The following is a 15,777-nucleotide window of genomic DNA, read 5'->3' as shown; positions in this document are numbered from 1 at the left end:
TTGTTTCCCAATTGATTAGAGAAGAATTATACCTGAATTTGTTCTTGAAGAATTTTGATATAAAGAGAAGCCTCTTGAAGAACAGAGGCAGTATCTGTCTGCAATAACAAAATTCAATACCCTAATTTGTTAGCTTTCATATAGGAGAAATTAGTTCCAGAATAGAAAATCAACAAATATGACCTTGCCATATGGAGAAACTAATTTTTGGAGAGCTGTAATTTTGTCACTTAGCTTTTGGCTTCTCCTCACAGGCACCTGCAACTGCAAAAATCAAATTAAAAAAAAAAAGAAAAAAAAAAAGCCTTAAATATTGAAACTCTTAAGGCCATTTTTGGTTTCTCTTGATCTTGTTGATAATATGTTATGCATTTCTTACCTTGTGCTCTTTTATAATAGCTGATCCCTTCACTTGGTGGTCAAGCCATTGTTCCTCAGAGGAAGAAGCCTTCCTTCTCTTGTTTTTCTTCCATTCGCCAAAAGCTGTTCTGTTTTCAATTAAATCTGTTAAACCTGAGGTAACAATCTCAGTTGATCTTTTCCTTGTTGTTGTGTACCGAAAATCCTAAAGAAAAAAAAAATTATTAGGCAATCAATTCTCTAGTTATTAGTCAAGCATAGTGCGCTTACCTCAAAAAAGAATTACCTCCTACCCTAGAAGGCATACTTAAAAAAATGGACTGATTTCACTCACCGCTAAAAGTTTATTCAATTAGGAATGAGTGTCTAAGGTTTTATAAGGCACACATTACCCTGAAGGAGTATCCAATATCTTATAATGGGCACATTGCCTTTATCTCAAACCAGCATGGGATATTAACACACCTCCTTATGCTCAGATAAACACTTTCAGCATGAAATATATTAGAGGCCCAAACATTGATCGGATAGACTTTGATACCATGTTAAAAAAATTGTTGGACTTAATTTACCCCCAAAAGTTATCACAAGAAAATGAGCTCCCAAGAATAATAATTTACCTAACACGTGCTAATAAATAATATGTCTTTAACTATTGAACATTTCTATTAAATAACAAAAAAATTGAAAAAAAAAATGTATCATTGGGCCACCTTTAAAAAATTAAAAAATATATATATTATTGCTAGAATTCTATATAAACATGAAGACAAACATAGATAGTTAATATTTGCTACAACAAATTAAGGGGTTGTGAGTTGTGACCAAATTAAAATCAGAAATTGGATTAATCAACTAATGGTGTTATTAAGGGTATAGTTCATACCAAATCTTGGGAAACAATAGCCTTCTTGCTTAGTAGCAGAGATTGTTGTGTATTGTACTCCCAGCTAGAGGATGTAAACTGACAATCTGACAATAAAAAGGCAAAAATTGGAAATTTTTATAAGAAAATCGCAATTGGTTCATATCTCATATCTCTTACGCTACAAAACAAGCATTCGAATGCTAAACTATATATTTTTTAGGATAATAATTATATTTTATCTATTAAAAATTATTTGCTATTGTTCTTATCTCTTTGTTTTATCAATACCACATAAATTAAATATCCTTATAACAACATATTTTTTAAGAGTAAATTACTATCTAGTCTATATATTTTAATAAAATTAATTATTTAATTTTTATATTTTAAAAAATAAATTATTTAATCCTTATATTTTACTTCTGTTAATCTATTTAGTACTTCCGTTAATTTTTTTATTAATCAATACTAATTAAACTACTATTTAATCCTTTTATTTTAACAAAACTAATTAGTTAGTCCTAATATTTTAGAAAAACACATTAGTACTTATAAGTTGACTCTGTTAACTATTTAATCCTATAATTATTTTTTATACTTAAACTATTATAATTATTTCCTCTTATTCTCCCTTATTTATCTCTCCATTTTTTTTTTCTCATCTACATTCAAGCCCTTCTCCCCCTATTCTTTCTTTGCTTACATCGTTTGATAAAAATGTTGCGAGTCATCTATATAAAAAAGTTAAAAGGAAAATTATTTTCCAGTAGAGAAAACAAAAATAATGTCTAATAAATTGGAAATTGACAAAAAAAAGAGTAAATTCAGATTTAGTTTCCAATATTTTTCTTTTTAAAATATAGGAACCAACTAATTAGTTTTACTAAAATATAGAGATAAAATAGTAGTGTTTTACAAAATGTTGGGTTCAACTAATTAATTTTTTTAAAATAGAGGGACTAAATAGTAATTTGGCTATTATGAATAATGAAAAATTTGACGGATAAAATAGTTTAATAAAAACAAAATATAGAGACTAAATATTATATTTTTCAAAATATAAGAACCAAATAATTAATTTCATTGAAATATTGAGATTAAATAGTAAATTATCCTTTTTTCTAATAAAAATTAAAGCACAATTTTTAAATTTTCATATGGTATCAAAAACAATAACTCATAATCCATGAGGATTAGTCTAGTTAATAATTAATATAGAAATCCTCTTTCTTATCAATCAAAATTTGACTTCATTGAAATATTTTTCAAAATTATTTGATCTTAAATATACCATACTGATATGGGAAACTCACAAATTATATTATGTGCAGCAATCTATTTTCAACTTTTCTAGAGTTAGTATGTAGCAGATAGAAATTTATTGAACCTGATTGATATTGTTGATGAGGAATAGCAAAGCTTTCACCACTTAGTTGGTTGCCATCAACTCTAAAATCCAAACAAAAGCTTGAACCATAGACATTCCTACTCAAACACAGCATTATCAATAATAATAAGTAAATAATTGGTATAACAAAGCAATACACTCTTGGAAAGAGATTTTAATTAATTAATAATATTAAGGAAATGCAAGTGGACACAAACAATACCTTAATTATATGAGCCATCAAAGTCTTTCAATTTCATCTTGTTGAACAAATTAAACAATTCTTTTGTATATGGAAAAGGACAAAAAAGAAAAGATGCACACATTTTTACATATACTACAAATATTACAAGAAATGTTAAAACATCTCTTGATAAGATTCTTCTTAATTAATATAAAAAAATATATATAACAAGGAGGTAGAAGGGATATAATTGCATACCTAGTGTCCATTGAGACGTCTAAATTTGTAATCTGAACTTCATTGTTCCCTAAAACAAATTGTCAAAATGCTATATTATATTATATCATGAAATAAAACAATTTCTCTAATATATTTATTAATATAATTTTCAAGTATACTACCCTGTCCTAATACCAAAAAATGGGCTACTTAGGGCTACTTATAATTTAAACTATACATATATAATTTCATAAAGATCAAAGAACAGTAATTACCAAAGTTGTAAATCTGTGAAGGTACAGAGGGAAGAACAGCATTCCTCATTTGGACCAAAGAATTAGATTCTCAATAGGTATTCAAATTTCTGGCCATTGAACAGATATAAGAAATTAGAACCTAATTAGTCGAAAACAACAAAAACTGAAAGACTCATCATGGTTAAACAAGAAGAAGAAACTTTCTGCCCCGTATGACTTAGTTCAGCGACTAAAGCATCAAGACTTAGTCTTCACTCTTTCAATCTACTGAAAAAAAAAATAAAAAAAAAAAATCTCACCTTCTATATGTATACTGATCGCAGAGAGCTAGAAGAGCCTTGAGCTTTTGCTGGGTAGACAATGAAGAACCTTAGAAAAAGACCCTTTTGAGAAGAGAATCTGTAAGGTTTAATTTGATTGTAAGAACTGCTCTGTGGTCATAGCTAACCCATCACTTATATATATATATTAACTGCATGAAATATTAAAGAAAATGAAACGTCCAAATGACTCAAACACAAGACAGAAAATGGCTTTTTAAGATATTAATAGGTTGGGGGGTCGGCTTTCTCTGACTGGCAACTTATCTGTTTCATTTCGCTTTCATTTATTATTTTTATTTAGTTGAATTTAAGTGATTTCGATTAATTATTATGTTGACTACGTAATCATATTGTCAAAAATTTTAAATAATTAAATAAATAAATAATATCAATTTAATTAATCATGTCCTCATCTAATAAGATTCTTTATATTTAACATTATTTTAACCGTATTAAAAATAATTATACTTTTTAAAAAATTAAATTTTAACCGCTACTCCAAACAGGCTAAGAATAGTAAAAGACGGCCAAAAGGCTTTAACTATGCGAGAGGGTTTGAGCTGAAATTAAACTCAAATGAACAAATAATAAAAATGGAGAATCTAGATCACAGGCAAGTCTTCATTTTGTCTTCTTTGCATGGTTCTTCCCGCTTGTCAGCATGCTCGACGGCTCAGCTAATCCTGGTCGTTTAGAGAGGGAACGTTGACACCTTCCCCCTCTTTTTAATTACGATATCAATTTTATCCTTGCATGCATGCATGCAATCATATTTATATGATAATCATGATTACAATCAATATATACACATTAATCTCAATCATATATTATTATAAAATAAACAAATAATACATATTAAATTTTTTTAAAAAAAATTTAAATATATTTTTTACAGTAATTTATTTTTTTAATTATAAAAGCTATGAATAATTTTTATTTTTTAAAATTAAAAAATCATTTTCTATTATTTGCAAGTGAATACTTTTTTTATATTTATTATTGTTTTTCATAAAAATTGAAAACGGTTAGTTTTCTTAAAAATAAGAACATAAAAAAATTTTAAAAAATATATTTTTTTCCATAAGTAAACAGACCTTTAATGTCTTCAGTTGCTTTTTTACCTTTCACTTAATTTTTAGCAATAAATTTAATTATTTTCTAATTAATTTTTAACATTGTATTAATAAAAAAAATAATATATTTTCTTCAAAGAGTATTTTTAAAATAAATATTTTTCATAAACAATTATCTTCTATGAAATAAACGAAATCTAAATTATAATATTTAACTAATATAATTTAATCACTTATCCATTAAATTAATAATTGTTCCTTCAATTGGATGAAACTTTGTTGATGCATTAAGTTGCATGATGCTCCGTCCCATGCTAGAATTCCTCAAACTTTGGTTTTGGTGAAAATGAAGTAATTTTTAGGTTGACATTTTGGTGGGTCATGTAGGACTAACCATTTAGTACCAAATTGGTAAGTTGCAATTGATAACTAATTAAAAGATTAAATATTAAAAATGTTAATAAGAGAATGTCAATTAAAAAAATTAATTAAAAAATTTAGTACCTATCAATATCAATAATTTGAAATATAAAAATGGGTTGACAAATGTAGGATTTAAAAGTCAAAATGCAAGCTTTTCTAATTGTCTTGTATATGTATGTTCATTTCATTAATGATGTTGATATATACCTATCCAAGCACAAAAATGTAGGGGTGATCATTTGGTTCAAACCGAACCGATTTAAATTATAAAAATCGAACTGTAAATTTTAGAAATCGAACTAAATCGAAATGGGTAAAAAACTGAATCGAATCAAACCGTTCTATTTCAGTTCGGTTTAAATCGATCGATTTGATTTTTTATTGATTTTTTAATTTAGACTTGATTTTCAAGTTATTTGATATAATTTTAATTTTGGTTTGAACCTAATAACCATTAATCAATGAAATTAAACAATTAATATATATAAAATTAAATATAATTCATAAATTTTCTATAAAAATAAATCAATTCAAAAATTGATTCGGTTCGATTTAGTTTGATTTAACTATATAAATTACTATTATGTTCTATTTTGTTTAACCGATTTTTTTCTCTTCAAAACCGAACCGAATCGAAATAACTGAAATTTTTATAATGTAAAACCGAATCGAGCCGATTAAATTTTAAAATCAAACCAATTGAACCGAATTGACTCGATTAAGTTCGATTTTTCGGTTTAAACCGAATTCCGCTCATCCCTACAAGAATGTTGTTATCTTAAAATCTTGTTTAAATGTAGAGATGCAAAAGTTTCTAAACCCTATTCGACCCGGTCGAATCTGAATTTTTTTATGATTTTATTCTGATTTTAATATTGCCAGAAATCTTTTTGATTTATCAATATAGTAATATATTATTATTTATTAAAAAATAATTTTATTTTATATATTTTAATATTTTAATTTAATAAAAAATTTAAATATATTATTAAAAATTTATTTAAAACCTATATTTCTAATTTTATTTTTAATAATTAAATTTATATTATATATTAATAATTTAAAATAAAAAATAAACAAAATTATCGGAAAAAACCCACTCATCTTGTTCCTCAACAAAAAAAAAAATTCTTGTCCCAGCCTCAAACTCCTGTAAGGTAAAAACAAGAAAGCAGTCCTCACCCCCAACTTGCCAATTGCCTTCCTATTTAAATGTTTCTTAATCCCTTCCATTTACTTGAATATTTAATCAGCAAAGTCAGCCTTAATTTCCCAATTTCTAGACACCTAATTAAATTAATCCTAAATGCCTGCTGTGATGACATGTGGAATCCATACAGTAGCGAATCTACTGAGGTTAGCTTCCTAATATATTTTTTTTTTTCATTTCCATTTTGTTCACTAAATTTAAGAGATTCTCTAATTTTATCATTTGTATATTTTTAATTAATTATAAAAAATTAACTAGTCTGATTAATTAATTAATTTCTGCATTTCATGGGACATAGAGAGCTTAATTTAATTTCAAATTTTACATGAGAAAAAAAAACTATTCCTTTTTTAATTTTATAAAAGAGCTTAACAAATCGGGTTTGGGTTAGTAGTAATATAAGTCGAATCGTCTCCTGATTGGGTCTCAACTATTGGTAAAACAGTCATACTTCCTTCACCTAAACAAGCACTTAATTTAGTGGCTCTTTCCAACAGGCGTAAATACAATAAAAGACATCTCTTGGATAAGCTTCATGACTATATCCATTTATTGATCATTTCGAATCAATTTAAAATATTAATTTTTATAAAAAAAATTAATTTTATTAATTTAACATTACTGTCAAAATTCATGTTAATCAAATCAACTAAAATAAATTAAATTTGAATCGAATTATCAGATTGTTTGATTGACTCTCAATTTTTCAAGTAATTTTAAATTTTGGATGTATGCCAAAAGGAAATTAAAGAATCAGAAATAAAAAGAAGAATCTGATAAGTTAATTAAACTGTTGCCTTGTTGAGAAAGAATCTAAAATGAGTATAAGCAGCTAGCATGGCTGAAATGCATAGTACACAGAAGTCAATGGGTAGAGTTTGTGAATTAGGGTTTGTAGTTTTCTTGTTCTCTCTTGACTTCTCACATGCAAGAAATATAAATCATATTTTAAGCTTAATTATATAAGACATTCCCATGCAAATATATTATATATTAATTAGCCTGTGAATCTGCAAAGTCAAAAACCTAATTAATCATTCTATTAAAAAAAATCCCAAATGTAATTAATTAGAATAATAATGAGGAATTTAATTTTATTAATGTTAAATAAAACAATAACAGATGTGCAGGCCATTAGGCCATTATTGACTATATATAGTCAGTCAATTCACATCATCCTTGGGATTAATTTTATGGTTAATGACCTTGTCTTGATTGCATGTTTATTAGTATATAGATGGTCAATAATGCATACAGTGACAGATCCACCCTCATTGGCCTCCTGGAATTTAAAATTTTTTAGGGTATAATGGTCTCTTTATCTTAAAAAAAAAAATAATTTGACATAGATATATCGTACACCAAGAGAATGTCAAAATTTGAATTTGAGATCTCTAAATTAAAAGAATTTTCCTTACCATCTGAAGTGACTACTTGAAAAGTAATTTTATAAATTTTAATAATTTAAATCTCACTTGTAATCTCTCAACTTAAATGATTGTATCAACATCATTTTTCAACTTCAATTTATATAATATAAATCTCCAAACTACGATTTAAGTATCACTAAAATTCTTGTAATTTACACTGTCAAGGGATGAGATGAAATGGTAAGAGTTTCTTCTCCCTTAATCAATCTTGAGTTCGAGTTCGGCCCTCTTTGGGGGTCTGTTCAACGTAAATTTATATTAATTGGATCAGCGAATTTTGAATATTGGGTGATTTCTACAATAATAATAATAAAAAAAATCTTGTAGCCTACTATTACAAGTTTTCAAGTTAACTTATTGCTAAGTATTACTCATCGTCCCTTAATTTAAATAGGTTTATCACAATTTTTCCTTAATTTTATAGTCAATTTAAAATTTTAAAATTTCATTTATTGTTTAAAATAAAATCAGATTTTTAAAAATAGTCTAATATTTTTATAAATATTTACAATTAATTAATTATTTAATTTATCATATATATATATATATAAATACTACTTTTACATACATTATGCTTTAATTCCATTTTAGGTTAATATCTAAAAGATTTATGTCCAATTTATCTTAATTTCTTTAGTGTTATTTTATTGCAAGAAAAAAAAATTAATAACATATAATTATTACTTTATTTTCAAAATATTTAACATGAATGATTTTATTTTATTTTTAAATAAGTTAATATTGTATATAATTTTTGTTTTTATTTCTTAAATTAGCAAAATAATAGATCAAATCTTAATTAGTATTCAATACATCTTGCATTAAAATTATTTATTTATTAAATTAAAATTTAAAAATTTTTATGACATAAATTAAAGTTGAGAGATGTTTACGGTATATTTATAGAAATTAATAAACGATAAGTGAAATTTAGCTATATATTAACTTCTAAACCTGTAATAGCATATCATATGAATTTTAATGATATAAATTAAAGTTGATGGACATTACTAACACAATTAATTAAGGTACTAAATGAAATTAACCCAAATTTTAATAATATGATTAGCAACCAAAGTTAATTTATACAAATTTTCCAGAGATATTTACGTAGTAAAACTTATCCATAGGGATGGATTTAAAAAGAATTAAAAAAAAGACATGAAAATTTAAGAAATTATGGCTTTTTTAAATTATGCTTGAAATTTTTAATTTAATGTGTTGTTATTTTTAAAATTTTATTTACAAATATTAATAAAAAAAATTATATTAAGCAACAATTTCAAAAGATGAAAAAAAAAAAGAAAATTATTGTAATAATGTAATTATGGTAATTTTATTTATTAATAAATATTTTATTTTTACATATATTTATTTTTTAAAAATGATATTAGTTTGATTTAGCCCCCAATTAAAATATATCCATCATCTCTTACTGCTTATCTCTAAATTTTTTAAATATTAAAAGACAATTAGAAATAGTTAATGCTCATGTTGAGCAGTAATAATTTAAATTTTTTATTTTATTTAATATAAAATAAGTGAATTTTAATTGATTAAATTATTTTTTTATGTATTGACAAAAATTTGGTTATTATATTAATTTATATATCAATATATAACGATTTAATAGTATTTAGTTTAAATTAAAATAAAGAGAAGAGAAATTATGTAAATCAAGATTTTTAAAAGATAATTAGTAAAAAATTGTTAATTCAAAAGATAATTAATAAAAAAAAATTTAACATGTTTGTTAGTACGGAATAATATAAATACATGAAGTATGAATAAAAATTGAATATCTCTAAAATTAAAAATATAATTTATTAACATATTTGATAAATTACTTTTAATAGTAATATGAAAATAAAGTATGTCAACTTTTAATTCTTAATTGTAATAACGGACTTGATAAATTTAAATTTATAATTAAAAATAAATTAAAATGAAAATTCAAATTTAATTAAAATAAAATTATTAAGTTAAAAATTATCTAATATTAATAATAAATTTATAATTATAAAAGAATTAATTAAAATGAAATTTTTAATAAAATTATTATTTTTTAATTATATCAAATATCAATTAAGGGTGAATGCTAACACTTTTGAATTTTTAGCTTTTAAACATATATATCAGATAGATAACTCATCTTTTTAATGTTATCAATTATTTAATTATATATTTATATTTTTGGTTATTAATGTCAATTATAAATACATAATTTATTTTTCTAAAAAAAATAAAATTTATAAGTTTGCATATGATACGTGCATATTCAAGTGTTAAAAATTATGAAGCACTCGTATTCTGTCTGATTTTTTTTTTATATATAATATTTATGCAATATTATATTAACACATATAATTTATATATATTTGTATATATTAAAAAATACCAGAATTTGAAAACATTTGATATATGAAATAAATATAATTTTTATTCATATAAGATATATCTTACATGTATATAAACTCATATAAAACAGAAGCGATCTATACTGAATTTGAAGATGCTTCCTTCATACGTACATAAAGGCCACAGCCCTCAAGAATTCACCACCCTACAGTTCTTCCTGATCTCTCCAGCACTTCCGGAAAGCACTTCGATGGATCCCATCTTCTTCATGGATTGAGAAAATTCAGTGAAGAACTTGCCTGAGTCTAACAATTCATCGACGATATTGCTAGAGCCCTTATTAGCGAGAAGTGCAGCATCAGATTGGAAAAGATCTTGTTTCATCTTTGAGGATTTTGTAGTAATTATTGTCGAAAGATAAGGGGGGTCGAGGGTTCCATTGGAACTATTGTTGTGTTATCTGCTGGGCTTCTGCATTTTGTTTTCAAGAAAGAAGCATAGGTTGAGTTCAGAGAAGGGTCAGCATCACCTTTTCCTGCGAAGTTGTATAGCCTGTTGCTGAAGAAGTTACAGTGTCCTACCCCAGTGATGTGTCCTCCTTATCAAACATAATTAATATATATTTAATATCAAATTTTTAACAAAAAAAAAAATGTTTGTCTTAGGAAAGAAATCAAGGATTAAACAATCGATCCACCATTTAACTTAAAAAAGAAAAGGTTAAACATCATGTTTGTAGGTAAGAACTTCAAAAATAATTTTATATCTCTAACACACTCTCAGGGATGTTAAAAGTTTTCGAAACCCGATCCGACAACTCCATACCCGATTAATTTTTACCTACTTTGATTTGTGTGGAGCAGTAACGGAAAGATCTTCTCCCATCTCCGAAACCCCATAATCAGCCATGTACAGTAATATATTATTATTTTTTTATAAAAAATAATTTATTTTTATATATTTATATATTATATTTTTATTTTTTAATAAATAAATTTATATTATATATTAATAAATTAAATTGAAAACAAAAAATTTCCCACAGGAACCCGATCTGCCCCACCCCGACCCCAAACTCCTATGGGACGGGGACGGGACGACCAATCCTTGCCCCCGACCCGCCCCATCGCCATTCCTACACACTCTCATACACAAATATTATTAGACTTAAAGTGTGAATAAGCGACATGTCTTGTGCTAAAATGTTTAAATAATAAATGAGGGCGATTATGATTAGAAGATGTTTGGCTTAAATCATAAAAATCAATTCATGGTGCTTATAAGTTAATTTGAATTTAGAAAATTTTTTGCCTAGATTGAGTTCATCATGGACTCAAAACATAATCACGTGAAACCCATATATTTAATAAATAATGAACACTTATTTATAAAAATATTGAGTCAAGATGATATATGCTGGATTTAAATATATAAAAAAAAAATCAAATGACTATTTTTCTCATTTACCAAACCTTTTTTGTTGATGATGATGTTAATTCAAATTATTAGAAGTGGATTAAAAATCAAGATTTATACACTAAATCGTAAAAATTTGGTGATGGAAATATGAACAAGAAAATAAAATTTTCAAATTGAATAAAATTAATTATTATGTTTGATACACTGAAATATAATTTAATTAACTTTTTTATTAAATTCAATAAAAGATTTAATTATATTACATTTTGATTTATCAAACATAATATAAAATGTCTTTAAATTGATGAAATTTTAAATTAGTTTGATGTTATTTATTATTACATATTTATTATTATATATGAAAAATCAATAATTCTAATGTAAATAATATAGCCAATTGTGAAAAATACCAAATTTTATCTCAAAATACTTGTGGGTTTTTTTTCTATTGTATGTGTTTATAGACTGAAATTTAATTTTAAAATTTTTTCATTATGGAAATTAATAAATAAGTAAATAAATAAACTGGGCTTCAGAAGACATAGAGATTATCCCGGGCTGATATTAAGCCCAAGCCCATGGCTTCAAACAAACCCTAGGATAAGGGTAATTTAGTAAATCCAGCTTGCTCCTAACCGTATATATACTAGGGTTTCCGGTCCTTGAGTTCCTCTCAAAACCCTAGCTCTCTGTTTTTACTTGCTTTGAGGCCCCTCTGAGGATCCTTTTCTGCTTTTCCTGTGGTATGTATCTTCCATATTTTCTGTTTGATTTCTACGAAAAGAAAACAAAAGGAAAGTTTCGCAAATTTTGTTGGTGCCCTTAGGGCTTGACTTGAAAATTCTCTTGGGTTATTATCTGATATGATTTATGATAACTGAATAGAACTGTATGGTATATTTCTTTTAGTCTCTTAGGTATTTGTGATTGTGATCAACTAGATATTACATGGCAAAAGGGCATTGACAAATTTGTTTCTTTGTTGATATAGTTTGGAATATTAGAACACACTGATCTAAGAGCAGTTTCCAAGACAAATATCTAAATTTAATTTAAAATGGAAAAATGAATCTTAGTGAAACATCTCCTGCCACAGCACTTGCTATAATGATAAGTAACTTAGAGTAGTCAAAGTCCAGAACCAAATTTCTAACATTTGTTTCGATTAAGTGCAGCGTGATTTATTAATGTACTTTATTAATATATTGAATGGTATTGTATTGTATGGTATGGTTCATTAATGTATGAAAATATGGTTTTTACTGGTTTGGTACGGTATAGAATGGATTAATAACTTTTTCTTGTTTGGTTAGATAGTATGGAATGATAAAATAAATATTAAGATTATTAAAATACCTTTTAGTGATGATGATCTTTGGTTAGATGGTATAGTATGGTAGAATAAATATAAAAATTACTAAAATGCTCTTTAGCAAAGATGAGGGGATACAGAAGGTTTACGAAATCTTTAAATCATCTCATGTAAAACCATCATTTTACAACCCAAAATCACCCTTTTTAAAGAACAATTTCCCAAACAATTAGAGAAACCATACCATGTATTATGAAACCATGGCAAACCATGATCCAAACAGGGGTGAAGTACATAAATTTATCAAATCATTACCTGTCTGGTGAACCTTCTGCATGATATTGATGTCAAATCCACTGGGAAATTCCACATTCTTGCAATCTGTGTTAGTGAAAGTTTCCCATTCTTACAATCTCTACTAGTGACAATTTCGCAGTCTTGCAATTGGTACTTGTCCCATTATGATCTCTTGTATTCAAACATATTAAATTAAATGTGGAGCTTTATTTTTTTGAAAGTGCTCTTAGATCAGAATGTTTTCTTTCTCTAGTATTGCAAGAAAGTTACCTAGGGATGATACATAGAACATACCTGATCCATGAGCACTTCCTTTTGGCCTTTTGGTTTAGCTTCTAACATGATCTTCATTTTCATGAAAAAGTTAAACTTTGTTACTTTGTGACATCATATTTTTTTAGCCTTCTTTCAACCTGATATTAGTTTTTTTTTTTTTTTTTTTAACCCTTCTTGCTCTCTCTCTCTGTGTGATTCTGTTCCATATTCCTTTTTTTATTTTTGAGAGAGCTCAATATCAGTAGTTGATGTTATATACAAGAGGGCTAAGATATTATGTCATTATTGACATTTCCTAGCTGTGTAGCTGATGATTTTGACTGTCCAACCAACACATTATTCTTCGTTCATTACTATCCTTGCTTTTTTTTTTTCTTTATCCTTCTGATCTTACACAAAATTAACCTTGCTTGATTTTATTCTAGTGCAAGATACTTTCAAACAATAATTATGGTGTTGGAGATGGAATTAATGGTTGCTGAGGTTCCAGATTGCCTTAATTTCTTTCATAAATGCTTCAAAGTTTATCTTTGTCATCATGAATAAAATATAAAATTGCAATATGTGTAAATTACTTTTTTTGGGGGGATGTATAATTTTCCTGGTCTCTCTAGCTAACTTTCTTTTTGAAGATAATTAACCATATATCTTTGTCTTAATTCTCAAAAAATTGTGTTTCAGCAACAATGGTGAGGGTTAGTGTTTTGAATGATGCTTTGAAGAGCATGTACAATGCTGAAAAGCGCGGGAAGCGCCAGGTCATGATAAGGCCTTCCTCAAAAGTGATCATCAAATTTCTACTGGTGATGCAGAAGCACGGTATCATTTCATTTCACTTGTATTCTTTCTCATCACTTTTCCTTGAAAATTCTTAAACCTACTCTGATTTATAATCATTTTCTCTTTGGTTCTGGTACATAGGTTACATTGGTGAGTTTGAATATGTTGACGATCACAGGGCTGGTAAAATTGTGGTTGAATTGAATGGAAGGTTGAACAAGTGTGGAGTTATCAGCCCTCGATTTGATATTGGTGTCAAGGAGATTGAGGGATGGACTGCAAGGTTGCTCCCTTCAAGACAGGTCAGCACAAAATCCTCAAAATTAGGGGTTACATACATGCATGCAGTTATATATATATGATATAATTTTCCTTTGCAATGAATGTCAAGCTATGGTGCGCTCACAAATAGAATCTCTAGAACAAGTTAGTTACTGTGTACACAAGCAAGTAAAGTCATTCCTGCTTAAATAATTTTCATACCAACTTCAATCATATCATGATATGCAAAATCTTTTTTGCACACAAGTTCATATGCATTAGTTATGTCAAGTACTTGATTAAATATCTATGGCTTCTGTTCTTGACATCTTAAATGATTTTAAACTTGCAGTTTGGTTATATTGTGTTGACGACTTCTGCTGGCATTATGGACCACGAAGAGGCTAGAAGAAAGAATGTTGGTGGCAAAGTGCTTGGATTCTTTTACTAGGCTGAGCTTTTTCCTTTTCTTTTTTGAATGACTTATTCCGCATATGAGGTGATTTTGGTTGTGCCTTTGAACTTCTTTACTATAGGATTAGATTTACCCTTTCCAAAGGGCTAGTGTATGTGCTTGATTGCATGAGTTAAAGATTGATTTTTTTTGTAGCTCACATTTTATTTAAAAGCAGCAGCATTGATTACTTGGTTATTGAAGTGGTGTTTACTGGGCTTGATGTGGTATTGCTGTCAGCCATTTCTCCATTCTATGATATTGTGTGTCGTTTTCCTTAATGGGAAACAGGTTTTTGGTTTTATTTTTTTTTTACTGGTGATAGAAGAGTATGTTCAAATTCCAATTTCAGATTTTGGAGATGAATATTGCATTTCATGGATTAATCAATAGAATGGCTATGCCTTTTCTCCAATAACAATCAGTGCAGACACATAATGTGTTTTCAATTTGAGATTACAAGTTGACCAATTTATCATTTGTTGGCAACCAGTCTAATGTAAGTAAGCACACTACAGATTTTCAGTTCAATTACCATCTTGCTTGGTTCAATTATCAGTCCGATGGAAGTACTGTTTCCTTGAGTAGAAGCAAAAATGCTTTCCAAGTCAATTTTTATGACTGCTGATAATAGTATGTTCTTTACTTTTTGTGCAAAGTCACTGTTGTTATGTGTATCATATCATGTGTTGAGCCACCTTGTTGGATAGAAACAAAAACAAGATGACGTGCATGAATGGGAACTATGCTGTGTAAACAAGAGCTAAGAAGCCTCATTTTAGGATTGTGGAACTTTTAATTTGTAGCGGACTATTTTGTGATTCCTTCTCAAAGATTGCAGGAGATTCTTGCGCATGGAAAAAACAACTTTTTGGATTACCATCTT

At 26.9% G+C, this 15,777-nt stretch overlaps 1 protein-coding gene across 1 annotated transcript; it reads left to right on the top strand.

The window, feature by feature from the left end:
* The first annotated feature begins 12,158 nt into the window (after positions 1 to 12,158).
* LOC110636589 (40S ribosomal protein S15a-1-like) lies at positions 12,159 to 15,089 on the top strand. Its single transcript, XM_058133550.1, has 4 exons — positions 12,159 to 12,254; positions 14,078 to 14,215; positions 14,318 to 14,478; positions 14,790 to 15,089. Exons 2-4 carry the CDS (start codon positions 14,083 to 14,085, stop codon positions 14,886 to 14,888), a joined length of 393 nt encoding a protein of 130 aa, XP_057989533.1. The 5' UTR covers positions 12,159 to 12,254; positions 14,078 to 14,082; the 3' UTR covers positions 14,889 to 15,089.
* Positions 15,090 to 15,777: the final 688 nt, after the last annotated feature.

This window comes from Hevea brasiliensis, chromosome 14, assembly GCF_030052815.1.
Source record: "Hevea brasiliensis isolate MT/VB/25A 57/8 chromosome 14, ASM3005281v1, whole genome shotgun sequence".
In the NCBI taxonomy this organism is placed as follows: Eukaryota; Viridiplantae; Streptophyta; class Magnoliopsida; order Malpighiales; family Euphorbiaceae; genus Hevea; species Hevea brasiliensis.
The sequence above is the reverse complement of the archived record's forward strand: the minus strand, read 5'-3'. Positions and strand labels throughout refer to the sequence as shown.

Bases quoted from the DNA above. Each gene is read 5' to 3' on its own strand.
- LOC110636589 (XM_058133550.1), top strand. From the start codon at position 14,083: ATGGTGAGGGTTAGTGTTTTGAATGATGCTTTGAAGAGCATGTACAAT. The intron at 14,216-14,317 runs GTATCATTTCAT...TCTGGTACATAG, and splicing joins ACTGGTGATGCAGAAGCACG to GTTACATTGGTGAGTTTGAA. The intron at 14,479-14,789 runs GTCAGCACAAAA...TTAAACTTGCAG, and splicing joins GGTTGCTCCCTTCAAGACAG to TTTGGTTATATTGTGTTGAC.